This window comes from Musa acuminata, chromosome BXJ1-2 (genome assembly GCF_036884655.1).
Source record: "Musa acuminata AAA Group cultivar baxijiao chromosome BXJ1-2, Cavendish_Baxijiao_AAA, whole genome shotgun sequence".
Lineage (NCBI taxonomy): Eukaryota > Viridiplantae > Streptophyta > Magnoliopsida > Zingiberales > Musaceae > Musa > Musa acuminata.
Genome location: NC_088328.1, coordinates 29,241,234 through 29,268,752, shown reverse-complemented (window position 1 = coordinate 29,268,752; position 27,519 = coordinate 29,241,234). Strand labels below are relative to the sequence as shown.

The 27,519-nt window shown below is 36.1% G+C and overlaps 2 protein-coding genes across 4 annotated transcripts; one reads left to right on the top strand and one right to left on the bottom strand.

Annotated features, from left to right (window-relative positions):
* Positions 1-269: 269 nt before the first annotated feature.
* On the bottom strand, positions 270-5,290 carry LOC135608183 (type IV inositol polyphosphate 5-phosphatase 7-like). Of its 3 annotated transcripts, none has more exons than XM_065100784.1 (14): positions 4,319-5,290; positions 4,133-4,220; positions 3,803-3,871; positions 3,596-3,683; positions 3,410-3,514; positions 2,817-3,314; positions 2,565-2,700; positions 2,169-2,362; positions 1,941-2,091; positions 1,612-1,760; positions 1,297-1,540; positions 966-1,048; positions 789-832; positions 270-698 (listed from the first exon to the last, which is right to left on the bottom strand). In XM_065100784.1, the coding sequence occupies exons 1-11, from the start codon at positions 4,346-4,348 to the stop codon at positions 1,315-1,317; spliced, it is 1,734 nt and encodes a 577-aa protein (XP_064956856.1). In that variant the 5' UTR covers positions 4,349-5,290; the 3' UTR covers positions 270-698; positions 789-832; positions 966-1,048; positions 1,297-1,314. The 3 variants fall into 3 exon arrangements, with proteins under 3 accessions (XP_064956856.1, XP_064956850.1, XP_064956859.1); XM_065100778.1 differs by having other exon boundaries at positions 270-695; XM_065100787.1 differs by having other exon boundaries at positions 270-695; positions 1,983-2,091; positions 4,319-5,283.
* A 5,813-nt stretch (positions 5,291-11,103) lies between these two features.
* On the top strand, positions 11,104-26,326 carry LOC135608180 (uncharacterized). The gene is made up of 18 exons (XM_065100766.1): positions 11,104-11,511; positions 16,190-16,429; positions 16,780-16,843; positions 16,933-17,062; positions 17,152-17,296; positions 18,912-19,166; positions 19,244-19,328; positions 20,192-20,294; positions 20,626-20,751; positions 20,825-20,938; positions 21,993-22,111; positions 22,798-22,885; positions 22,959-23,051; positions 23,163-23,252; positions 23,358-23,477; positions 23,602-23,693; positions 25,141-25,195; positions 25,929-26,326. Exons 1-18 carry the CDS (start codon positions 11,325-11,327, stop codon positions 25,965-25,967), a joined length of 2,145 nt encoding a protein of 714 aa, XP_064956838.1. The 5' UTR covers positions 11,104-11,324; the 3' UTR covers positions 25,968-26,326.
* Positions 26,327-27,519: the final 1,193 nt, after the last annotated feature.

Here is a 27,519-nt window from a genome sequence, read left to right as displayed (position 1 = left end):
GCCTCCTGTCCACCTCAGGAAGATCATGCACAGGATTTATGGCTCATATCCTTATAAACTAAATGTTTTAAAAAGATTTATGATGGGAAATACTTAGTTTTCTTCAATCTGATCAAATCTGTCTCGCTTCTTCATTTTAATGTTCCTCCCTTATACAAAAAGAATTAGTAGACAATGAATGGCGTCAAGTGTTTGATTCATAAAACGTATACCATGCTCTCCGAACAATTTATGACTGATACATATTTCTATCACCAGCGCAATTGCAATGAGTATGAACCAGGAACTCATCCTTCTTCTCAATACAAAAAAGAAAAGAATTATGCACATTATTATTGACTGTACTTCACCCTTCTTGCTCTACAAAATTTTCTGCACTCATTTTGAGAAGAATGATGTCACAAATAAAAATTAAATTCAAGAAGAAAAAAAGTTATATGCTCACTTGGCTACTTCAGACTGGTTGGATGGTGCAATAGGAGTGTCTCATCTTCTTATTGGTTCAATGTATCTTTATTTTGAGAGTATTCTTGTTCAACTGGGAACTATCATCTGGCTGCTAGTAGGATTGCTTAGGTTTTAGTGAGTGAAGCAAGCTTTCTGTAGATGTTGTAACTGACCTATTCTGGTTTAGTTCTCTCAAACATCTTTCTTGACTAGATTTTGGACAGCAGCAAAACGACCATCTGCTTTTCCTGCTAGAACCAAATATACAAGCACAAAATGCAAAGGGTAAATCATTTGATGGTGCACATAATGCAGAGAAAGACACAGGTACGAGGAGTTACCTTCATCTCTAGTTTCCAATAAATGAATGCTCTCTTTTTGGCCTCTGAAAGTCACGAATGAAATTAGTCCAAGTTCATCATGGAAATTTCAACTTGATTGCATAGGAGAAAAAGAACTGATGAGAAGATAAAGAAAATGTTGTACAATGTACAGATCGAGTTTGATTAAGTCAATACCTATTTGCTTGATTTGAAGAACTACATGCTGATTTCCAAAGAGGTTGAGAATAGTCTTTGTAGTTTGAAGTGAAGCAGAATGTCTACATTAACCAGAGGAAAGAGTGAGATAGTAAGACATCACAAAAATTCTAGTTAACCAATTGTGAAAGAGGAAAAAAATTAAAAAGAAGAATAAATAATATAGAATCTTAAGCCTCTTAATAGGTACGTAAATTTGTCTCTCGCACAAGTATATTCAACTATTTGGTTATATATGCTTTTCCCTATTGGATACCACTTAAGAAATTAATTATTCTGCTTATTGTATAATAAAAAAATGATAATGTACCTTGATTTGGCAGGACACCTAGCAGTAGTTTAACTCTGTAAAACCATGAGAGTGTGGTAACAGTTCTTCCGCCTCCACACGAGAGCCAAAATAACCCATGTTCTTCCTGAGGTAGCTATGATTCATCATTTCAACCTCTGCTGTGAAAATGCTATATACAGGTCGATGGTCAGAGAATCTCGACTCTCCTCGAACATAAGACAATTGATTAAGGCCTCTTCCATGCCATAATATACGGTCACACCTTCAATCAGCATATAGTCCTGTGAGGTTCAAATTCAGACTAATGCATGCCTAAACATAAAATTATTTTACCATGCAGGTGTTCGTCGCTTCTCCTTAGGGTTTCTGTCATCCCCCGCATATCGATCCGAATTATTCGAATATTTATAGGTGGGAGGAAAATATATCCTTCCTTCTTTCCATCCTTCAAATACACGGCCACATCGTTGTTCTATTTGGAGCTGTTTAACAAGTAAATGAATTTGTGGCCCAAACTTTTATAACAGATAGGAATGGACTTAAAAGAATCAAACTTTATGTAAGCCACAAGAATCCACATGCATCTTCCATAAAATAATCAACACAACATGACACATTCTCAAAAAATCAATGAATTGGAAAGAACAATAAGGAGTTCATACATTATAACTAACATAGGACTTAAAGAGTTGTCGGTAAGCCACCTGATCTTTTTCCAACAAAGCTCTCCAGTTGCGCATTTCAACTAGAGTCTTCACTGACCGATATGAAAGAGCAATGCGGTAATTCAAATCCCCAAGCCATATTATGCGACTGAAATAAGAGAGAAAAATGAGCATAAGTTCGATGAAAGTGTTGCCATGTATTTCCTTAATAGGAAATGGACTTACTCATGATCAAGAATTGTTTCAGGAGACTTGTCATGATCACTTCTCTGCACATGTGGGAATCTAGTCTTTTTTAGAATCTCCATGACATCTGAATTTCTACGCAGTTCATCCCCATCTTTCTGCCCTGAGGTCAAATGACTACAGATGAAGCAGAAACTTGTTTTGTGAAAGGACATGCTGATCGATATGGAACCCTGTAGACAAGAACAAAACCTTCTCTTTTGTCATGGTGTTCTAACAAAAACAAGAAGAATCAAAACCCGGGATATTTAGCATGATTCTCATGTTTTCAATAGAGAAAAACAAAGAGCCGTAGTAGAAACATCCTTGTTCATGTTTGAATCAATACAGAAAGAGGATATAGTACGCGTATTGGAGAATCATATGTGGGATTACCTTGTTTCCAAGATAACCCATTAATCCCCTGCCTACACAAGAAATCTTCAAGTTCTTAATATCTTCTCTAATGTCACTGCGCACCCAAATTGTAAGAAATATTCCAACCATTTGTTTGCTCGCAACCATACAATACCTAAGAATATCACAGGGTTAACTTATATGCTAATCAAGCAATGGCAGACATCAATTTAGAGATATCTAAGGAAGAGAATGGAAAGGTGTATAAGAATTTAACAAAGGAAAGATTACCTAGAGTTTACAGATAGCCTATCCCTTTCTTCAACATGTGGAGGAGCACCATAGCCATACGAATTTGGTGAACTAAACATGTCAGTAGGTGACTCCTCACCAATGTTCTCATCATCAGATGAACCTTCACACCTAAAATTGGAATCAAAATCACTTGGTCTGCTCTCAAAGCTAACCCTATCACAGACACTGAATCGGTGCTCGATCATTTGTTGGGGTAATATAGTATCCCCTTCAAATTTTAAACTATGACTTGGATATTGAAAGGAACGTCGATGGAGAAATGACGAATTTTTCTGCCTCACTGAGAACCTCTCAAAATCAGCATTCAACTCCAAGATAGGATATGGAACGGGTGATGGCGTGTGATAGCTATCAGACCCGCAGGTGTCAGGACTGTTCAAAGTCTTCCTAATAAGCCACAGCCATTTCTTTGCTGGACCATTATCTTCTGTGACGAGAACATTCCCAGCATTTAGTGGAACAATCTCTTGGAAGCTGAAAATAACACGGACAGTTAGAAATTTATAGTCATCCAAAGATGGATAAAAGATCGAAACTAATTAGTAGTAAAACAGAGTTCCAAAACTAACCCCAAAACATATATATCTGAAGGAGAAGAAGAATGAAGCCAGTCCAAGAGAATCAAATTTCTTGGTGGGGACTTCCCACCTACATTCCAAGTTGCAACAAATATCCTAGAGACCAAGAGAACAACATAATAAAGATCAACTACCATGTTGCAGAGACTCAGAGAGGGGTGAGTAGATCTGAATTACTTGTAGTCCTGAACATCTGCAACTTGAGCTGAATGAGGATCAAACGTTCTTTGCTGAATTTGATCTATGTGCTTCCTGGACAATCTATCTGAGGAGCCACCCGAAACTAAATGAGAAAGGAGGAACTTTGGAAAAGATAAAAATGAACGACAACTGTCATTAGATGTGGTCCAAATCTGAGAAGCAGATGGGGTTCCGGACTGTAACCTGTGCTGCTTCTCTTGACAGTACATGTCTCCCTCTCAGAAAAGTTTGCCGTCCACTGCCTATTATCTCCTGTGAAGATAACCCAGGTTCGGTAACCAAGAACAAGAAGAAAGAAAGCTGGGATTCGATTATTGTTATATGTATTATATTCTTAGACTAGGAAGCAATTAGAAGACGATCAAGTAGCAACACATTCGGGAAGCAATCAAGGGGAAGTTGAGATCTTTATCACAGAAAAGCAGTGATCCAAGATCCACAGACTAGAATTTTCTTAGCCCACAATGACCTCTTTAAACAAATTGTGATGAGAGCAGAAGAAATCAGGCAAACCTCTATCAGCAACATCATCTGCATGACGCTCCCGACCTTTGCTCTTGATGTTGAACCATCTTTTAACAAGCGTCTTGGGCCATGACAGCTTCTCCCACAAAAACAAGAAAAGAAAGCATGAGTAAGTCAGCGATCTTAAAGACTGAAGGCATGGAAACCAAAAATTATCTTTTTCCGCCGGAAAACCTTGCTTTTCTTTGGATTCTCATCTCTCATTGTTTCAGCACTTCTTCATACAGCCACAAAGAGGAAGGTCCCAAAAGTCTACCAAGGGTCTGCAGGAATCTGGGTCTTGCGAGAGAAAAATGAGGAAAACAAACGCCCAAAAGAAATTAGTTTCTTATTCTCTCTTCTGATACTAGTGGAGAAGGCTAAGAAAAAGAGGCCCAGAAAAAAAGTATTCTGATCTATTTCAGAAAGAAAAATCAGAAACCAAAGGTCAAGCTTAGAACAGAAAGAAGTGGCGTGATCTTCCGACCATTTAAAACGGATCAAGAACACAACCGGCTACTGGAATCTGAAAGGAGAGGAGGGGGGGAAAAGAGATTCATTTTTTTGCCCTTCCTCAGAAGAGTTCTGAATCTAAAACCTTGGGAAAGCAAAGAAGCCCAGGAATCCAGATAGCATGACTGTGATACGAACACCCAAGGCAGAGGAGTGAAAAGTCTGATTTTGAAGAGAAAACAAAGCAATGTGGGCGTTTAACAATCAAAGAAAGAGACCAGCAGAGAATAAAAGAAGGATGCAGACACTGTCTCCGGTTTTCTAAACCACCAGCTCAGAGTGCAGCACACTAAGCATCCATTGGAGAGTAAAGTGCAAGCATTGAGCCTTCCTCCTCTCCTCTTTTCTTTGAGGCCTATGAACCCACAATCCAATGCCAATCCAGAAAACCAAAATATGCATAAAAATAAGATATTCAGAGCTGCCCAAACCCAGGCAGCCTACAGTATCTCCACCCCACGGCCCTGCCCGCGGTCAATTTGACGTATACTTCTCTATGCAGCATCACCATGGGTGCAGTGGAAGGCAAAAAAGAAAAAAAAAAGTTAATAAAGGAACAAAAAGATAAAGATGTCGATGTGTGTGCGGGTACGTGCGAGAGAGACATCTCTTTCGTTGCTTTGGTTTCTGAAGTCTCGATGTGTATAGGTAACTGTATTTGCATCAGTGTGGGTTAGGGGCTACATGGGAACCATGTCTGTCTCCTTTCCTTGTGTTGCTGGTTTGTGCTTTATTTCCTCCACTAGGGTGAGATTACTGTCCTAAGAAGGTGTGCCTGGGTTTGTTTGAGTGAATCAGGTGAGGGAATCCTCACACAGGGCTTTAGGATTCATTCGGCTTTTGGCTGGCCCTTCAAGAACACCAGGTGGATCACTGATTCCTATAACTCTTGGGCTGTGTTGCGGTTGCTGTAGATCTTTACCAGTCTGATGTGTAATGTAGAACGGTGAGAAATTTTATGGGTGCTTTTAAGTCTGCATAATTCTAAATGCATGATTTCCAATGGTTTGGGATCCTTAATGGGCTCATCTTGAAAGGCATAAAGAAAACATCTTTCAGTAACTATTATCATTAATCTCTGTAGAGTTGTTCATAAGCGTAAGCAATGAAAAAGATGGGAATCAATGTAAACATCTCACCATCAACGATCGACAGCGTGACCAGCTAAGCTCTCACGTGGAAGCCTTTCTTTGACCATTCATCGAGCAGCTGGTGCGCGCACCACGTTCGCCCGTCGGCGCGCACGGCTTCGCCGACATGGCGCCGACGGCGAAGCATTCGCATTGGAGCAAGAAGAGCACATGTCCTTCCATCACTGACTGCTCGAGAGCAGTCCCCACCGGCATCCTCATCCTCACCAACCTAATAATCGTGTACCTGTTCACGAATGGCGACCGTTTCGTCAGTGAGCACTGGTCCCGTCGCACCATAAAAACCAGCAGTCGTGGTGGGGTCGTCTCCCCATCGCCATTAGAAGGACGAGGTGTCATTAGCCCTAATAATGCAGCTGCGTGGGTCATCAGAATCCTCTGAGGAAATTGGCGACGAAGGTGACGGGGCAGCATAGGTTGAGGAGGTGGTAGGGAAGATGAGTAGGAGAGAGAGCGAGGGGCGTGGGGTTCATTTCGTACCTGCACTTGTGAGACGGGTGTGAGAGTGAGGCAGCCATGTATGGGGTCGCTTTCCTCGCCTCCCTGAGCTCCGGTGGATGATTCACCACCACCCATGGGGGGCTTCAACGGAGGCATTATGTGTTCTCAAGACTTCATCACCAAAGAACCTAACTCGGGACTTTTGTCCCGCATGATCTGCAGTGGGTCACCGTATTTTCTTGCATTCTCGATCGTCCCATCGATCCAAAACTATCACCTAATTGATGTCTTCAAAAGTTTCATGATTCATCGTACAGTTTTGGTTGATTAAAAGTAAAAATAAAAATCATAATCACTTCGTCATATAACTTGTATTTTAGTTCTTTATTTTTTTTCTCCATCGATTCAATTCAAGAACTGAAATCGAATCGTCAAAGTCCACATTCCAATTTAATTTGAAATTTATCGAATCATTGAGTTAGTTCCATCTTGATTCGATTTCAATTAGATTCTAATTCGAGCTAAATCGAGCGTACTCTATGTATCTTAGTAAGTGTGTACAATGATAAGATCATTTAGTCGAACATTGGTCGATGAGTATGAGATCTAAGGGCTCATAAGTTTTAGGACTTAGTCTCGCCTTTTAGATCTCACAGGCTTTGAAATGATAAAACCGTGCGAGTACATCCACCGGCCAAAGTGGATAATTCCTTACGAGCCTATGGCCCGCACCAATGGTCGACTCACCAAATAGTCCCATATTATATTGGCTTAAGGCCTACACCTCGGTCGAGCAAACTTGCTCCCGAGTCGTGCATCTCGGTTATGAATAAAATCATTTAGTCATATATTGATTGAGGAGTATGAGAACCAAGAGCTCATAAGTCCGTATCTCCCTTACCTCTGAAGGCGTCTTTTAGATCTCACAAGTTTTGAAATGGCAAAATCGTGTGGATACACCCATCGGCCAAAATGGACAATTCCTTATGAGCCTATGGGCTGCACCAATGACCGGTTGATCAAATGGTCATTTATTAGATTGTCGCTAAAAGGAGAGTCTAAGGCCTACACCTCGGCCGAACAAACTCGCTCCCAAGACATGCACCTCGGTTATGAGTCCTTGGCTCCCCTACGGGAGGGAGCACTGATAAAGCCATTTAGTTGTATATTGGTTGAAGAGTATGGAAACCAAGAGCTCATAAGTCCACGTCTCTTTTATCCTCATAGGTGCCTTTTAGAGTTCACGAGCTTTGAAATGAGAAAACCATGCGAATATGCTCACCGCCCAAAGTGGATAATTTCTCGTGAACCTACAGGCCACACTAATGGTCGGCCGACCAAATGATCCCTTTTTATCTGTTACTCCGTAATCATAGTAAAAATTATCAAATAAAGCTTCTCGATCCTTAATAAACAAGTATAGTGCACAATAATCATATTAATATTTTAAATTTTAAAAAAAATTATGGAATGAGATTGTTTTGAATTCTTACATGGATCTGATCACGAAATCGGAATCATTGGTTTTTGGTTCCTAAACAAAAGAAATATAAATCCTAATCACTTCGTTATATAACTTATTTAGTTTTCTCCATTGATTTTGAACTTACTCAGAATTGTCAGTATTTCGTGTTTCGAAATTAAATCACTTTTTAATTTGATGAATCATTGAATTAGTTCAATGATTCCAATTAGGTTACACTTCAAACCAAATCATTTTCAGTGCACAATCTTAGAAATAAAAAATTATCAAATAATATTCCAAAATTTATATCTTTAATTATCATATCAATATTAATAAATTTATCGAATGATATCTTACTAGATATTGATGGACAAGAGATAGAATAACTTTGAAGTCTATATTGGAAGTATTGATTGGTGGATCACAGTGGCCGAGAATTTCAAAATGGTTTCTTGTTGTTTAGTTGACTATTATATGACACTGACACCATATAATATATGCTGTAAAAGGCCCAAAGCCACATCACAATCACACAAGTGTGGATATTTCAGTGTGATTGTTGGAGAGACACACATCCAACATGCATCGAGATGATGAGTGCGTGAGAGGAAGAGGTAGCAGTGGTAACAGTCAAACAACAATTTTAGTCTGTCCTTTGAGTCAAAGAATCCCATTTAGCCTTTGTTCTTTTAACGGTTTTAACTAAACTGTGGCCTTGTTCATGTTTCTCCGGCCGGCTTGGCTTCTTCCCATTGGCATCCTCTCCTCTTGGAGCTCTCTTCACACAGAATAGAGTTCCTGTCTTTGGTGTCTACCAAATGAGTATATTTTTATGCCAATTGATATGTGTTTGATTTTATCCTCTTAGGATGAATCTAAAAAATATTTTTAAAGATGAGAGATTAATTCATTTATTCCTCGATCGATAGGATAATATTATATGTCTTCGATAACGGATTCAAAGTCTCTTAGGCGCCGCATGATAAGCGTCATTTATTACATCATCATTTATCTTCATTCTTATTTTACTATTAGTATAATGAGGTGACTTCGAATTCAATTAGATTGTGTTTAAATCACTCTAATCTCATTTTAGATGTTATATTCATAAGAAGAATTAATCGTCATAAAAGGTATTTTAGTCATGAAGAGTAAAATGACATACTAATGCTTGCAGTTCATCAGGTTTGATCAAATATGACTGTATTAATCATGGAGGGGTATATTAGTCACTTCAAGAGCAAAGAATAATTTGGTCCCATGAGACCTTTATTTCAGGAGATAATGATCCAAATATCCTTAATCTAACCTTAATTATTATGTAATCCAAGTTAGGAGTCTATGGAGTTCACATCATTGGATGTCATGATAGAAATTAATAGGGACTACTCTATCCTCAAATCTCTTTCCATTAGATAAACATGAACATTTGGATGAGATTGGTGACAACAAGATAAGCTTTAATTAATTGGATTAAGCAACCAATGAGAATTAAATATGATCGCTGTCAATATATAGTGATTTAACTTTAGACTTAATGCATCAAAAGACGAACATTTTTCTCCTTCTAGGTATCCAAATATGTTTATCTTCTTCCTAAATATTAATTATGTGTTACGACCTTTAAATTATATTGGATTATATTATTATCTTATTTTAGTAGGCTAGTCTTTGGAATGGGTTTGAAGCATAAGCCATATTCTTGATTAATATCATTAAATCTGAAAGCTTAAGACATAAACAAGGTATAATTATATTTGCATTTCTAAATATATTCTTATAATTTATTTAATGATGATTATAATTAAACCCCACCGGAAAGGAAAGAAATTATAGATCCTTCTTAAACGTCTCAAAAAGTTTTATACAAATAAAAATTAAGAGAGGAGGAGAAAATGAAGACTACAACGATTAATCTACTCAACATAAGATAGAGAAAGAAAAAGATGTGAGGTAATTATAGATTATTCTTTACAAATTAGTTATCTTTAGTATCTTAATATTGAGATTCCTATACTGATTAAAGTGAAATATTTAGTTTCGTTTTTCCTTAAACCGTCGATTTTATTGATAAAAATATCACAAAGTTTATCACTGAGCATGTGTTGACTATATCGTACTTTGATTTATCACTAAACACGTATAGTATTTTCGTAAGTAGAATCAATAATGTGAAAAGAAATAAGATTAAATATTTTACTTTTATAAGTATAAATATGTCAATATAATTTTTAAAAATTAGAATCGAAATACTAAAAATAACTAATTACAGGAGAAAATTTATAATTAATTCTTTATTTATCCTTTAAATATTTTATTTTTGCACTCTAATTTCTTCTAAGTTTTGATTTCTATAAATTTTTTTTACTTTTAATCATATGACATTCACATCAAACATAAAGATAAAAAGGATATCTAAATGCTAGAGAAGGACGAAAAATCATGAAGGCCATTTTCCTTGTTGGAGACATAAAGGTTGTCCTCCATCATTACAAGGTTGGAGTTGGGAGCAGCAGATGCAGGATGGATGAGGTCTCACATTGAAAGTCAACGGGATGTTCTCCTTTCCAAGGAACCAACGTTAATGCGACCAACTTACGTCCCAGAAAAGTCAAAAGAAATTTGATAACGTTGCACCGTTGACCCCTTGCATCTCATGCCGATCGCTCCACCACCACCCATCAATCGAGTCCACCAAGATTTCATGTATACACTTCGATTACACATCGACAATCCAAATAGAAATTAATGGGATATAAGGTTAGGCCGAAGAGCATAATTCAAGCGAGAGCAGTTTATTCAACGCACTGCGTGCTGATAAGTCAACCGGATCGACTCGTAACCTCGGGAGTGCCAACCCACCAACCATACGAGTTAGCCACGTCAATTCAACCATCTCGACCGTTCACTTATTGACTTCTTCAACTGAACGGCCGAGATCGCCTCTCCTTCACCGTTAGCACCGGATCCGGTTCCACTCTGGAACAGCGAAACAGCTATCCCGGTAAAAGGACGAATTCGCCCTTAACGTAAATACCAGTTACACAAATAAATGTACGCGTTACTTCCAAACCGTTATCACAATTGCTATGTATTATTATGATTTGCAATGGACGATAATAAAAGATAAAAAGGTTTTGAAATCCTAAAATCAAGGATTGCACATAAAATATAGACCAACAAAATAAGCTTACACATTTGTCCAAAGATATACAAACATTGTAACGGTTTAGAAGATTTCTAAATTTCCCGTTATACGTATCACAATAAAACGCTGTTACAGTTAGATTGCCGTTATTTCGAAAGCATCGTTCGTGTAGGAAAGGGTATTTTAGTCATTATATTAGTCTTCACCGACCACCCACAAATAATTAGCTCAAGAAAAGGGGAAAAATAATGGCATAAAATCGAAACGAGTAGAAAGGAAGAAAAAGGAAGGGAGAGATTAATAACTCGCCTCTTCTTCCCCTTTGCTTCAATCCCAAGTTCTTGCCTCATTTGGTCGGCTTCGACGCGATCTCGTCTCCCGGGGACGTCGAGGTGGGATTCCATCGTTGGATCTGCGCTTCTCCCTTTTGATCTGAGGGCGAGGTGGAGTTTTAGGGTTCTAGCGTTTCGGGTTCCCTTCGAAATGGGCGCCGCGCCGTCGACGCCGAGGGGCGGCGCGAGGCCGCAGGACGCGGCGGAGAACCTGATGGCCGCGTTCGTCGGGGAGAAGCCCTACCCGCTATCTTCCGACTTCTGGAACCAGCTGCTGGAGCTCCCCCTCACGCTACAGTGGCCGCAAGATCGCGTCTTGCAGGCTTGCCAGTTGTTTGGTCAGTGGCTCGCCTTCCATTTTCATTCTCTGTTTATAGAAATAATTCCTTTTCTTGGTTTATGGAGAGGTTTGATGCTGAATGATCCACTGGAACTAATCTCTTATTATGTATAAGGTCGAAGATCTGGAAGGGTGGGAATTAAGACGTCTACCTACATTACTATTATTCGATAGAAGTCCTTCTGTGGTACAATTGTGTTTTCTAGATGAACTCATGTTTCATAATCTTGTTGATAGGCTATCATAATAATCTTTGATGAATAATTTTCGATCACTGATACTATTATTTGATAGAAGTCCCAACGACGGTTAATGATGAATAATTTTGTTCACTAAATGTGGTTAGCATAATAATCTTGTCGATAGATGCTGACACCTGCCATGTAATGGTGCCCTCTGTTTCTGGTTGGTGCTCAAGGTTCAAGCATATGGGCAAAGTTAGTTATGCGTAATTTCATTTTCTTTTGTTGGGGCCTAGATGTATTCTCTAATTATGTATATGGTTGAAAAATTGGAAAGCCAGGAATGTGGATGTCCACCTTAAGTCCTAGTGTGGCAAAATTGTTTCTGAATGAACTCATGCATAATTATGATGATTAGTTTCTTTCACTAGATGTGGTTAGCGTGATAATCTTGTTGGTAGATCACATTACCTGCCACGTAATGGTGCCCTCTGTTGCTGTTGGTGCTCGAGGTTAAAGAACAAGGGCATTGTTAGTTATGCATGACTTATTATGTCTCTTGTTGGGACTAAGAAATGCAAGACACCATGCAATTTTATTTTTGAAACTAAGGCTGTGCAAATTATAGTTACTTTGTTTTGAGACATGTCAAGAATGTGAATATGCCAATGCATTCAAAATCCTCTATAGTCTCTCTTTTTTTTGTTGTTTCTGAGATATCCAGTTGCTTTAAATTAATTAGTTTTGGAGTTCTATATCATAAATGTTACTTCTGAATGCATTATAATTATGATGCAAGTCTCAGGAGAATAAATATATCGTCTGCTATGGACCTTTTGGTTAGTAGTTTGAGAATTGTTTGCTCAGGAGGCCAAAAGTTCTGAGGTATCTAAAACTAAGATATAGTCTTTCAACTTTCATTCTAGTGTATTTAACTAGGATCTGTATGTGTTGGCATGAGTATTGCCAAATTTGATGTTTGACACTAACTCATATTATGAAGAATTAAAGAGGACTCATATACAAGACAGTATGTCAAGTGAGATTTAGATGCTCATGGCCAAGAGAGCAACTGATAAGTTTAGAAGCGACACTTGAACCTTTATGTCACCTTTCTTTTGTAAAAACCATGGCGCTACAGTTCATCGCATGAATTTCTTGTTGATTTCGGAGTTTACCAATGCAATAGAAGTTGATTAGCTTTTGAATAGACATGGTTTGAACATGCATTTTCAAAAGATAAGATCATAAGTCTCATGCTTGTCATGTGGGATTTGATTAGTTAAATTGGAAACTATGGTATATATTATGAAATTTTGAGAAAGAGTTATCGAAAGTAGGATAAGACTTGAAACAAATATATTTAAAAATCAATTTGGTTTTATGCCTGAAAGATCAACCATAGAAGCTATTTATTTATTAAGAAAATTAATAGAAAAGTATAGGTAGAAAAACAAAGATTTGTATATGGTTTTTATTAACTTAGAGAAGGCTTATGATAGAGTTCCTAGAGATTTATTATGGTAGGTTTTAGAAAGAAAGATATATCCACTAATTATATTAATGTTATTAGAGATATGTATGATAATGTAGCTACTAGTGCTAGAACCATAGGGAGCCTGTCTAGTGAGTTTTTTTATTAGTATAGGATTATATCTAGGTTCCGCATTAAGTTCATACTATTTCACATTGATAATGGATGAATTTACTAGTCACTTACATGATAGACCTCTCTGATGTATGTTATTTGTAGATAATATTGTTTTAATTAATGAGACCCTGAGTAAAATTAATTATAAATTTAAGTTATGAAGGCAAGCCTTAGAAACTAAAGGTTTAGATTAAGTAGGATTAAAACTGAATATATAAAATATAGTTTTAGTGATTTTAGGAATAAATATGAGAATATAGTTAAGTTGGATGGACAGGAAGTCTTTTTAAGTAAAAGCCTTAGGTATCTTAGATCAATTATTCAGCAAGATGGAGAGATCGATGAATATACTATTCATAGAATAAAAACAGGATGGTTAAAATGATGAGAGGTGTTAGGAGTTTTGTGTGGTCATCGGATACTTTTGAGATTAAAAAAAAAAAATAAAATAGTTTTGAGACCAATAATGTTTTATGAATCTGAGTGTTGAATAATTAAGAAGCAACATATACAAAAAGTTTGTTTTACCGAGATAAGAATGATGAGATGGATGTATGAAATTATTCGGAAAGATAGAAAAATAAATACTTTTATTCGTGAACAACTAGGTATTATTTCAATAGAGGATAAAATGAGAGAAAATCGTTTAAGATGATATGGGCATGTACCTAGGAAACATTCGGATGCGGTAGTTGAAAGAGGTAAAATGATTAATGTTAGTGGTACGATGAAAGGTCGAGGAAGACCTAAAAAAACTTTAATAGAAACTATAAATAAAGATTTAATTGCTTTGAACTTAAATAAGTATATGAGTTTTTACGGATCTCAATGGTGGTACAAGATCCATACATGATACAACCAATCCAAAATAGTTGGGACTTAAGGCTTTGTTGTTATTGTTGGTATACAGTGGATCAACGGCGCCGAAGAAGGAGAGATGTGTGATGTCAGATCATGGGTTGAGTAGGTGTTGTTAGAAAATAAAAAGGCATGCTTTTTGTTAGTTGATGATAATTGCAACCAATAGAACTGAAAGCAATAAGTTGCTGTACGATATTTCTCTATTTCCTAAGATAAGGCTAGAATGTTGATTAGGGGTTCCAATCCAAAGAACTGAAGGAATGGTCATCAACTGTGTTTCTTATTAAAAAAGTGTCTCAAAAAACTGAAAAGGGTCTCTTAAAACAATAAAGAATACATTGGGTTATTTGGGTAGTTCAGATCAGGGTTTTTAATTTCGATATGATACCGGTCCGCCAGCAGATCGACACATGGATCGCCTGCTACCGGGTAATACCATCGACCGGGGTTGTTTCCGCCCCGTTACCATCCAAAATCGGTCGGTGACGGTCGATTTTGACCGTCGTCGCCCGCTACCGGACGGTATTAGTCGAGGGAGAAGGAAGAAGAGGGAGAAGAAGAGGAGGAAGAAAAGGGAGAATCTGGAGATCCGACGTCGCTCTCCCTCGACGGTCCCGATTCGTTGCCGCCCTCCCTCATCGAATGTCGCATATGAGATGTCGCCTCCTCGTTTGAGGCAACGAGGCCTCAGCGTCATCGACAACTTATCCTAATCCGCGCGGGGACAAGAAGCCTCGACATGGCGAGAAGAAACCTCGGTGACATCACCGAGGCTTCGTCGGGAGACCTTGGTGTCGTTGGTGACTTCTCTTAACTTGCGCGGGGAGAAGAAACGACATTACGTCGCCTCTTTTTTTATTTTTTTAACTATATATATATATATATATATCGAGCAGTATGCCATAGCGTACCGCTCGTATCGAGCTGAACTCGATACTCCAGTACGGTACAAAATTACGAACGTCGGTTCATATAAATGCTTGAAAGAATTCAAAATCTTCAAGTTGATGATGCTTTTGCTTTTCCTGCCTGTGTTTCTTGCATGACACCTTCCATTTGTTTTGCACCATCATTCGTGGTGTTTGACTGAGTAATACATCAACAAGCAAACAAGAGGAGGAACAGTTAGGGGGAAATTATGCTCAATGTAGCATTTAAAGTAAAAAAATGATATAGATGATCATCTATAAGATGATTCATGGATTCAAGTTCCACGTAGCAATACAGCCTGTTTTCTTTGCTGGCAACAAATCTTGTCTTGGTTCCATGGAGCATGGCCGAAAGAGTTTTTTCATGAAAAAGGATGATTTTGCAAGTACTGTCACTGGAAAAGAAATTTAATTGCAGGGGTTCAATTTTGCATATAATCTTATCACTGCAAATTGATTTGCAAATAGTTGGCTTGCAGGTAAATAATAAGAGACACTTCTGTTTTCTTATTCATATACGCTCTTCTCCATGGACAAGAAAATTGTGGGTGGTTCTTATTTGAGCATTTCTGTTGTTATTTATTTTTGTTACTTATGAATGTCAGTTTCCTATTTATTAATTGGTTTTTTAAGTTCAGTAATGCCTATCTCTCAACTACAGCTGTCTTGGCTTGTCAAACAGGCACCATTGGGAAGGATAGAGTTTTAAGCTGGTTAGAAAAGCATTTCAAATTATACTGATGATACATTTGGTTATATTTTCTTTCATACATATATATATATATATATATATATATATATATATATATATATATATATATATATATATATATATATATATATACATATACATATTCACCTATTGGTTCCGGGGACTCTCAGGTTGCATTCATCAAAGATTAATTAGGCTATAAAAGATGAAACACTTGGTTGTGGAATATGGGTTGCATTGAATATTTGCATGTTGTGATTGGTCACAATTGATTAGAGTATGCCTTCTCATATGAATTTCTTTTCAGATGCTTATTTTATTTGCTCTCGATGAATGTGCAGCACAACACAACTACCACACAAACCATCTTGCAAAAATTTTGATTCACTTGGCGTGGTGTTTGCAAGACTTGATCTCAACTTCTTCAGGATCGGCTACAGCTTATCGAAAGTCTGTCAATGCAGCATACATATCATCTGTATTTCTTAAGTTCATAATTGAGAATGTAAAAGGTGCAAATTTTGAAGAGCTACATCTCAACCTTGATAAAGATGAGAAGAGGCAGTGTAATTTGCCTACTGGTATTGGTTTACTTTTCAGGAACTATTTACAATTATACTGTCAGTATTTATACGAATTAACTGCTATCATTTAGTTATTTGTGGCCAAGTAATTATTAGTAACTATTAACAAATTTGGAGACTCCACTTTTATGCAAAAAGATTTCAATGACAATTAAATTGCTGTTTGTGTTATATATCTTAGATCATCATATTTTCCTATTGGTAATTCCATTTCTCTTGAAGCTAATATGAGGTTTTACTACTGTTATATTTTATATTAGCATGAGTGGGTCATTTGCTAGAAATGGCTGACCAATTTTTGTGGGCAATTGTGCCTTTGAATGTGAATTTTGTCTTGCCTCTTGTAGATCAAAGCATTGAAGTTTTCATCATACGAGGCATGCTCAGTTTTGTTGGTTCCTCAGATGTAAGGTATATTTGTTACACTGCTCGAAATGAAAGTCCTGGTCAGAAATAATTTGCTCCGCTTGTTCTAAATAAATTTATATCTCCATTGCAAGTCCTCGATCATGCCTCCTCCATCATGAACTGCTGAATTTGATGTTGGTGGCAATGTCGACTCAACTCTGCTCTGGACCATCACCAGGGCCGAAAGATGTTCATCCATTTATTGATGCAGCAATGCTTCAGGTACGAACAGGAAATAGACACCTTTTGTTTTTCCAAATCAAAGAAAAAACCTATCTATGAATATCTCCAATGATTTCTTTTCTGATCAGGAAAGTGCCGTGGTAGCTTCCACAGTTCGGAAGCTATTGTTGAATTTTATAACTCGTCCGCGCTTTCCTTTTGATGGCTCAACATATCCTTTCTCTCCTGAAGGGAACCAGTCAGGCGTTCTGCAAAGAGTTGGTTCTGTGGCTGGTAATATTGTTCTTTCCATTTCTTTGCATCATTCTAAAGGGCTTCTCTAATATTCATCAAATACATGAGCACCACCACATATTTGCTCTCAATTTGTCTATTTATACTGTTTGCTAGATGTTGTGGCCAGTTTTGTTGCAGAACAGACACTACTAACAGTACCAATTAATACTTTTATCCTTTATTTTAAAAGGTGAATATAGACTTGGTTCATGGTTCTGTTCTATATACAAAATTAAGGTTTCGGGTTTATATGGAGATTCGACAATTGAGAATAATACTTCAAGTTATTGATGGATATCTTATAGTCATTCTTTTCCATAGTTATGTTTGTATCTTTAAGGAAGAAATTTTCTATTTTTCTTTCCCATTGGAAGTTCAGATTATATTTAAGTTCAGTTTCAGAGCATTCAATTCAAGACTAAGGAATGATTATGGCTAGTTTTCGATATGAATTTGCTTGAATTACCCAAAGGAATGATTATAGCTAGTTTTAGATATGAAATGAACACTGTGCTGTTAGTTAATCACATTGCTTCTAGTTAATCAAATCTTGTAGACGTCAAGTGGCTTTGTTCGTGTAACAGAGTATACTAGTGTGCTTTGCTTCCATCTTTCCTGCTTAATACATGGTGGTGACACCTGTTTGACATGTCCAACATTGAAATCCTTATTATCTTGGACTTCTTCAAAGATTTGAGGTGGTGAAATATTAGCTTGAAGATGAACTGCCTCGTAGATTTGGTTATGATGGCTTCGATGTCAAGTTTTTCGTTGTTGATACGGTACCATGAAGTTGGACTAATCATTCAGTGGGTTAGTAGGCATTTCATACAGCATATGATAATCACAGACTATGTTGGGTTGCTTTTAGGTGGAAAGAATCACTTTGATCTTTCAAATGATCCTCCAAAGAGTGAAAGGATTGAGACATGCAAATTGATCAATTGTAATCCATAAGAGCTGGATTTTTAAAGCCAATACTCCCTCCACCACAAGAGTATTGTTTTGATATGCTCTCTTGGGGTACAATTAGCAACCTTGAAAGCTCAAAATGGGCCAAAGTAAGTGAGAATGATCTCAAAGCAGGAGGAAAAAATGTGTCTAGTCTTGTAATTTTAAATTGGTTTCAGTTGGCATGTTACAGAATGAAAGTGAAAGCCTAAAGATGTCCAATGGAAGGCTATAAATGTATTATTCTTCTTTATTTGTCATGGATTTATTTAGGGAAAGCAAAAAGTTTCATCACATTTAGAAGTTCTGCTACTTAAGTATGATGTTTATAACTTTATCGTTTGTTGGTCATATTGAAATTCTACTTTCTTTCTTGTTTTATTGGTTTCTATATTACTGGCTGCAATCTTTATGGAATTTGCATTTTGCCTTCAGAGGACACATTACACCTGATATACGTACTTGTATCCATAATTTCAGAACTCCGTTCAATTGACTGAGAGTTCTATTCTGAATTTTATTTGTTTGAGATTGTGGCTCCCGTTATAAAAAGTGTTTGACGCTTGATTTGCATCACATGTCCTCCTTATTAGAGCTTTAGCTGCTTTTTCAACAATCTTCTCACAGAGCAGTCTAATCATATGCATCTAAATGTCTGCAGCTAATTTCGTGCTACTGCCATATTACACATTCAACTACCTGCTCAGTTCAAGCAGTGCAGGTGCAAGAAGTCCGTTGGCAGAAAAAAGCCTACTTGTTTTACTTGTACTTGTTCATTATCGAAAGTGTCTTGTGGTGAAGTCTTTGACCGACAACAATATGGGGGATGTTGATTCTACTACCTATTTGAGAGAGAGTTCATCTTTCTATGAGAATCCTTACTGCAAGGCACTAGAAAATGCTAGAGACATCCAATGTGAGACATATTTTCACTTGCATACTTCCTGACTGTCAACCGTTAAATAAATTCTAAAAAATTGTTTGTGCTTTCAGTTGATCGTGTTGATATTGAGGGAAACGCACATAATGGACCACTTGTTAGATTACCTTTTGCATCCTTGTTTGATTCCCTTGGACTGTATGTATCACTTCAAATTTTCAATTTATTTATATTTGAATGTTATTGGTCTTTGAATACTGCTTTCAGTTTGAGAATATCATCTCATTTACTCTATGGTTTGTGGGCTTGTGAATGTTTAGAGGACAACTGTTGTGTTTTCTTAGTCAATAACTTACCTGCATATGTTTTTTTGGTAATTCACCTGATTTTTGAATTATGTAAGATTGTTTAACTGCTCGTAGGCTTTGAATATTGGGAGTCAGAAAAAGACTCATTGATCAACTGTAATTATTCAAGTTTAATGTTTGTTGTTGTTATTTTAGCTGGAATGTAACTAAAATTGATGTATATTTGTTTAACTTACCTGTGATTTTTTTGACTTTGCAATCTTAAATTTTCGAAGATTGTTGTCGACTTTGTGGTAACTTGGCAGACTGTAAGGATCACAAGTTTTGTGAATTGCTTCTGAAACTTTGAACTTCTGATAACCCCTCTGTTCTTTTTGGACTTTTTTGTGCGGATATATGCATGTAGATCTGTAAAATTGTTTCACATCTTTACTATTATAAGTTCTTTCCTTGCAAAATTTCCTACTTAGTAAGATTCATTGCATTATTTGTATTCTTTTGAAGTCTTTAAATCTTTGAGTGGTTATATATTGTGATTGTAGAAAGCAATTCTCTCGTGCTTTGCAAGAATGCACACATTAAATTCCTGCAGATACCTTGCATTGGTGTGAGCCTTGTGCATCAGGCCACCTTTTTCTTTTCTTCACTGAGCTTTAAACCATTCTGCTTTTGTAACTTCCTTTTTTTCCCTACATAATGTTGCTTTAATATTCTCTTTCTTTTTCAATCAATCTCCTTCATTTCATGTCACAGGTGCTTGTCTGATGAGACATCTGTACTGTTACTTTATTCCTTGGTCCTTGGAAACTCTGATTTTCTTGAGTATGTTTTGGTGCGAACTGATCTGGATACTTTGGTATGATCTCAACTTACTGATAAAATCACTACTCTTTTAAGTTTGTTGTGCAAGTTGTGCTATGATCTCTTAGTAACAATATTAATCTAAAAAAAGAAGTTACTTTGCATCCTTTTTCAGTTGCTTCTGAAGGAAAATTTTACCTAGTTTTCTTGATGCTTATTAGTTTGGTTTGTGGACAAACATAAATGCACTAGAGTGAGGCAATGCATGGTAATTCATCTTACAGTCACATGAATGCTAAGCACGTTACTGAATATGCATGAGCACATGAACTTTATGTAAGTATGTGCTGATGGCAAGACGTTTAATCACGCTTTTTGCTGGACAGTTGATGCCAATTCTTGAGACACTTTATAATGCTTCAAGGAGGACATCAAATCAAATATATATGCTTCTTATCATCCTTCTCATTCTCAGTCAGGATTCATCTTTCAATGCCAGCATACATAAGTTGGTAAGAACTGTTTACTCTTTTCCCCATCACTTTTCCCTGCATAAATAGCTACTTACACAATTTTCATCTGCAGATGCTTCCAAGTGTTCCATGGTATGAAGAACGTCTTCTCCATCACACTTCTCTTGGTTCTTTGATGGTAATTGTGCTAATTAGGACTGTGAAGTACAACCTCTCCAAGCTTTGGGTAAGGAAAATGTTCTCGAATGGTATTCATGTGTAGAATTGTTTCTTGGTTATTCTTGCCAAACAAATCAAAGATCATTACTTGAAGTGCCCTTCCAAGGTTCTTGGTTTTCTAGTTGTATCTTCATGAAAAGTAATAGCACAACTTCATTCTTATTTACAGTATTCTTGGTGGTTAGATTTACCATGATAGATCAACAACTTGTGCTTTTTTTTTTGTTAGCTTTAGCAGCTAGTTTGTTTTCATACTTCATATACTGCTGTCTCTATTTAAAGGTTCAACATGAACCATGATTGGTGAGGCTCCCATCTTTTCAAGTAAAAATGAAACAAACCAAAACAAACAACCACACACATGCCTTATTAATGTCATCTCTTGTTATTCCAAACATGAATCTTCTAAGTTCATCTGAGTGATGTGCTTGCTGTGATGGATTTTTATGAATCTTAATAAGGTTCTGTAACTGCTTGACATTCTCTCAGCTGCAACCACTATTATTTGAAATCTCTATGGAGTTCGGTCAGGAATCATGCTAAATCCTTCTACTTATAATGAGAGATAAATCTAAGTTATGCAGAACTATAACAATCATCAACTAACATTCTTGGTTAGGTTATGAACAATAATTCCCGCTGTTTCAGCAGCATATTTCTCTTAGGCTTATGCATGTGTTTTGAGGTAGTCTGGTACGAATTCTAGTAAATTATATGTATCTAATCTATGTTTTTTTTAAAAAAAATTCAGTAAGCTCTTTTGTACACATGTCCAATCACAATTGGCTTGGCAGTACAAGTTCACATAGATTATCATGGTAGTCTCTTTGGTTGTTTGTACTTAGGCATATCATAAAATACATGTTGAGAATGCTAGTAGACACCTGCCTTTATGATCTTATCTCTAAGCAATAAAAATTCATTCCAAATGTCTGTATTGATTTTATTTTAATTTTAACAGTTGCAAACTTGCAATTATAGCCACCATAAACTAACTAGTGTCTGTGTTGGAAATACCTGAAGTGAAGATTCTGACACAAGCAACCTTGAAATTTTGACAGGATATCTATCTTCATACTAATTGTCTGGCAATTCTAGCAAATATGGCTCCACATGTTCACAGGCTAAGTGCCTATGCTTCACAGCGGCTGGTTAGCCTTTTTGATATGCTCTCTCGCAAGTATGCCACTTCATTATATCTTTTTTAAAATGTTAAAGTACCCGAAGTTAATAATTATCTCGTATGGCTCTTTTTTTTAAGAACAATAGTTCCTATTACAAAGGAAAGCATTTAGCATGAAATCTGACATGAGACATGGACACAACACAATGCAGACATATTGACAAGATAAATATTACAAATGTAGGATACGATAGATAGGCACGATAACTAATGCATGTATATTTCCTATATGTTATTTAATCTATTTATGATCATCATGTGAAATCGATTAAATACATTACAACTATATATGTATTATGTACTAAGCAAGATTCAAAAGAACAACTTCAAAATGTATACAATTCATTAAGTCAATAATCAAATCAACATACATTTGGTATAATATTTGACATAGTTTGAAGCCTTAGAAAGATGTAAGTATTCAATGCATATGAAGTTACAAGGATACTGAAGCACCCAGTATATAGGGAGTGTTGGTCCAACACGTACATGACCAAGTCGCAAGCATTTGAAAAGTCTGTTCCTTCATATATTATGTGCTTCTTCAATGTCATATGAGTACCCAACACATGTTGAGGAGAATACAACAAGTGTCAGCGTTTAACATGTGCTGGCATGGACGCATCAAGCATTTTAAAGCGCCATTTCTTCATAGCTTATGTACTTCATCATTCTGTTTCCAGGTACACTAAATTAGCCGAGTTGAAAACTGACAAAGTTATAAAAGTATCTGCTGACCAAATGGAAGGAGTCAGCTTAACAGAGGATATGGTAGTTTTCGATCTTTTACACCTATCGGCACAACCTTCTTCACCTATCAGCTTAACATTGATGTTTCTTGCAGTCACCAGAGATTCACATATATACTGATTTCCTCAGAATAGTACTGGAAATCCTTAATGCTATTCTTACATATGCCTTGCCTAGGAATCCTGAGGTACCAAGTGAACTAACTCTTTTTCTCTCTTTTCCTCTCTTTTTTAAACTTCTGGATAAATTAATTAGAATTCTATGTGATAAATTACTAACTCTTCTGCTTTTAAAATAGGTTGTATATGCAATTTTGCATCGGCAAGAGCTTTTTCAACCATTCAAGAATCATCCACGGTTTAATGAGCTCCTTGAAAATATATATACAGTATGAAATGTATTTTTGTCAGTCTTGTTTATGAATTTCTTTTCTTGCAGTTGTTATTGATAATGTGGAATGTGAAGAAAATTAGCAGTCATCCTTTTCATGCAGGTATTGGATTTTTTCAACAGCCGTATGGATATGCAGCATATGGATGGTGAATGGTCTGTGGACAAAGTTCTTCAAGTAATTATCATAAATTCTCGTTCATGGCATGGTGATGGGATGAAGGTGAAGTTCAAATATGATTTTGCAAAGAATATATATATTTTCAGATTTTTAAATGAAAAATCTTTGAATAAGTACTCTTAAATTAATTTGATTATTATGCTTACTGAGTAACATGGTTTGGCAGATGTTTACACAGTTGAAGTTCACTTATGAACAGGAGAGTCATCCTGAAGAATTCTTTATTCCATATGTGTGGCGGCTAGTTCTAGCTCAAGGGTATCTGCATTTTGTGTCTTTTGCTTTTTCTTTTTTTATTGCTTTTTGGTCTCAATGCTAGGTTGGACATTAGCCTTCATTATTGTTTGTCTCGTTAATTTATGAAACTCAGAGGAACACTAAAGGTACCATCAGTCCGTCACAGTTCCTTTCTTAACTGAATATTTAGTGAATTAGTTTCCACAGCAGTGCTTCAATAGGCTTGACATTTTTCTGATGAGTATGGGTTTTAGACCTGTGAGTTATAATGTTATACATGATATCTGCAAATACTGGAATAAGTTTATGAAAGATGAAGCTGCCTAATTTTAGCAACACGGAATGGCAGTAAAAAAAGTGTTAGTAATGGCTCTAAAGCAAAATAGTGAAGTATTGTGATGCTACAACCTGGTTGTCATGTTTATTTTGCCTTTAGTATGTAATGCATCATGTCTTAAATTGTACCTTGCAGAATAAATAGACATCATTCCTATCCTTTATTTTCTGTTGGGAGTAAGAGATGGCAAGATAAAAGAAAATTAAATTTGCTTATAGTATCCTACAACATGTCTGTAATTATCTCTTCTGACAAGTTTGTCGGGGCTCATTAATCTTCCTTGTATGACTAGTCTTATAACTGAATATGGTCTTGTAGATGGTGAAAACATAACAATACCAATCAATCATGTATTCCAAAAAGGTGTCTTCATTCTTTCATATCAAGATCTCGCCATCCTTGTTCTGGAGTGGTTACTTTTTTATTTTTCACCATTTCAAAGAGGCTATTTTTCTTGTTAGATTTAACGCGGTTCACCAGGACCATTTAATAAACAACTAACCTTTTCAATATGTACAGTCAAAGATGGATTAGTAATGATACTTGGCATCAGGTAGACTATGAAGTAAATCAAGCTTTTGACTTTGCCGCTTTTCTGTCCTTGTTTGCCTTTTTGTTATTTGATGTTTTCTCGATACATAAAACAGTGTGATGTCATGCTGTTCTCTCACTTATGGACTTCAACGGATATGACATTTATTTTTTTTATTTGAATGGTTCTTTAAAACAAGTTTTAGTGACTTGGTGAAACTTTCCTACAACTGTCTTCTAATATGCCCATAATCTGACATTCTTTGCTGTTTACTTGGACATTTGCTAATTAACTGTATCATTATAAATCATTAATGTAACAATTATCAATTTGTTATATTTTTTTATAATTTAGTGGTCAAATTTGCAATGAGTTTGTAAGTTACGATGGGATGCCCTTCTGTCCAAACCTTTATTTTCTTTTCTTTCTTCATATAATTACTTTATGTTAAAAAGATTCATTTCAACATCATTTATCTATTTGGAAGTACGCATATGTTTGCCTTTTCTTGCTTCTTAGGGCTGGTTTTATGTTGATTTTCTATATGATCTCAAATGATTTGATGACTTATCAGTTCTCTTTTGTTCTCTGTGAAACAGTTTCAATTTCAGTCCTCATGCCATTAATTTGCTTCCTGTGGAATTATCTGGAGATGTAAGTATTCCTTTAAGTACTAAATTTTGAGGACTTATAGAACTTGTAATTAGACTCAAATTCAATGGGCATTCTTCAAGGCTGCATGTTGTAAATTGGGGCTACAATGTGGTCCATCGTTTCCAAACATATTTTTTCCACCCACATGGTTATTAAATAATTTTTGCATTTCAAGAATTCTGCCCAAGGCCAAGCTAGCACTAAACAGGGCCTAAATCAGGATGGGCTTTTTGACACCCTTTTCCTTTGGCAATTGGTATTTATTAGTAAATCTCAAGGTTGAGAACAAAAAAAAAAAGTTAATTAAATGTACATGAGGTTCAAAAGAACATGTCAGCAACAATGTCAGATTGTGTTCTGGTTCAGGTTGTCTGGTTCAGGTTGAATGCTGAAACTGATCGCTACAGGTTGCTGATAGAAAAATTCCTTCCATATTTTAGTGGCAAAAGGGGGGGGTCTGGTGAGTCTTGGTGGAAGGAACCAGGGAAGGGCAGAAGTTTCTGGTGTTTTACCCATAGTCATTTCTAGGATGCCCTCCGTTTGGGAAATTAAAAACCAACACATACTTTGATAAACCAAGTAATTCGATGCATTTTTCGTGTGAAAATTCCGTTTATTTTCCCAATATTCTTTGAATCAATATCAATCAGCATCCCATAATTTATAGAACATATTCTGTAAATGATATGCTTATTGGTGCTCGTTCAACGGATGACTGAATGTTCTTTTACAGGATGCTTTATCCGGCGAACAAGGCGAACAAAGCGTGTAAAATGAATTTTCATCGTACTTGAGCAGAATTTTCATCGTACTTGAGCAGACGGAGAAACATGTTTGTCCCTACCTTGATGCTGACTCTTCATTCCCATGTCGCGACAGAATGCTCTCAAGTGTATTGTACATAAGAGACTGGATAGTATTCTTGTCATTCTTTGTGTCAATATTACATAAGATCATCAGCAGTATCAAATAACGAGAATTGATGTTCTTATCAGCGCAAATATAGGAAGCCAAAACCTCATGTCCTTGGTTGAGTTGTTTTCAGGTTGCTTCCTGTATTATTTTGTAAAAGATCATACAAAATTTTTTTCCATTCTTCTTGTAGAAGCGATGTGTGGCTGATTCCTTCAATTCTCGATATGGTTTGAGAAAGAAGATGAGCAATTCATTTCTGTCTCATTCGCCTTTCATCAAATTCTCTAAAAGAAAGTTCAAATATAATGTTTGTCATTTTGCTGTTAATTTAGCCTATCTCTTTCTCTCTCTCTCTCTCTCTCTCTCTCTCTCTCTCTCTCTCTCTCTATATATATATATATATATATATATAGGTTAAAAGGATCTTATGATAGTTATCTTTTATATTTTGATATTTATATTTTAAAAAATTTATATTGTCATATATTTTAAAAAGTTATATTGGATCTTTATAGTTATAAAAATAATATATTTAATTTTTATTTTTTTTCATGTTATTGATTCTGTTGATGGAAGGTGCATGTTGTCATATGTAGAAATGACATTAAAAATAGATAATTTTATTGTATCATTTCTCTTTTTGTCTTTGTTTGGTCTACCCATGACAACATCAGTCGTAATTCTCATCTCATGCATTGTCTCATTTCTCTTATTACGTTATCCTCTTGGATGATCTACCTAACGACAACAACGGTGGTAATTCTTATCTTCTACATTGTCTCGAGATCCAGGTGTTGAATTCAACCTTTGTGAAGCTCCTGGATAAGGGTGATAAGTAAGATGGTAAAACAAGAGAAATATGACGGTGTAAGAGATAAGGATTACCATTGATGTCGTTGTTGGGTAGGTCGTTAGAGAAGATAATGAAATTGAAGGGGGGGACAAAGTCAGAGGGAGAAGTGAGGTAGTGAAGTAGTGAAGTTACATATTTTAAACATCATTTCTACACATGACAACATGTGCGATATCTTCTGTCAATAGAGTCGACGACGTAAGGAGAAACAAGGTTAAATATTTTACTTTTGTAACTATAGGGATAATAATGTAATTTTTTAAAATATAGGGATCGAGATGTTAAAGGTAACTAACTATATGAGGTAATTTATAATTAGCCCTTAACATGTAAATGATATATCAACACTTATCAAATGACTTGTCAACTTGGTATGTTAGATGAATGATTCTACCATGTCAATGTCAATACCATTTTCGACCTTCATCTCTCGGGACATCAAATAAAAATCACCTATGTCAACATACGTCATCATGTGATAACTATAACATTTGAACATTTGAAAATTTTATAGTGATGATGCACTAAGACTTATTACCAAATATTGATAGTTTAA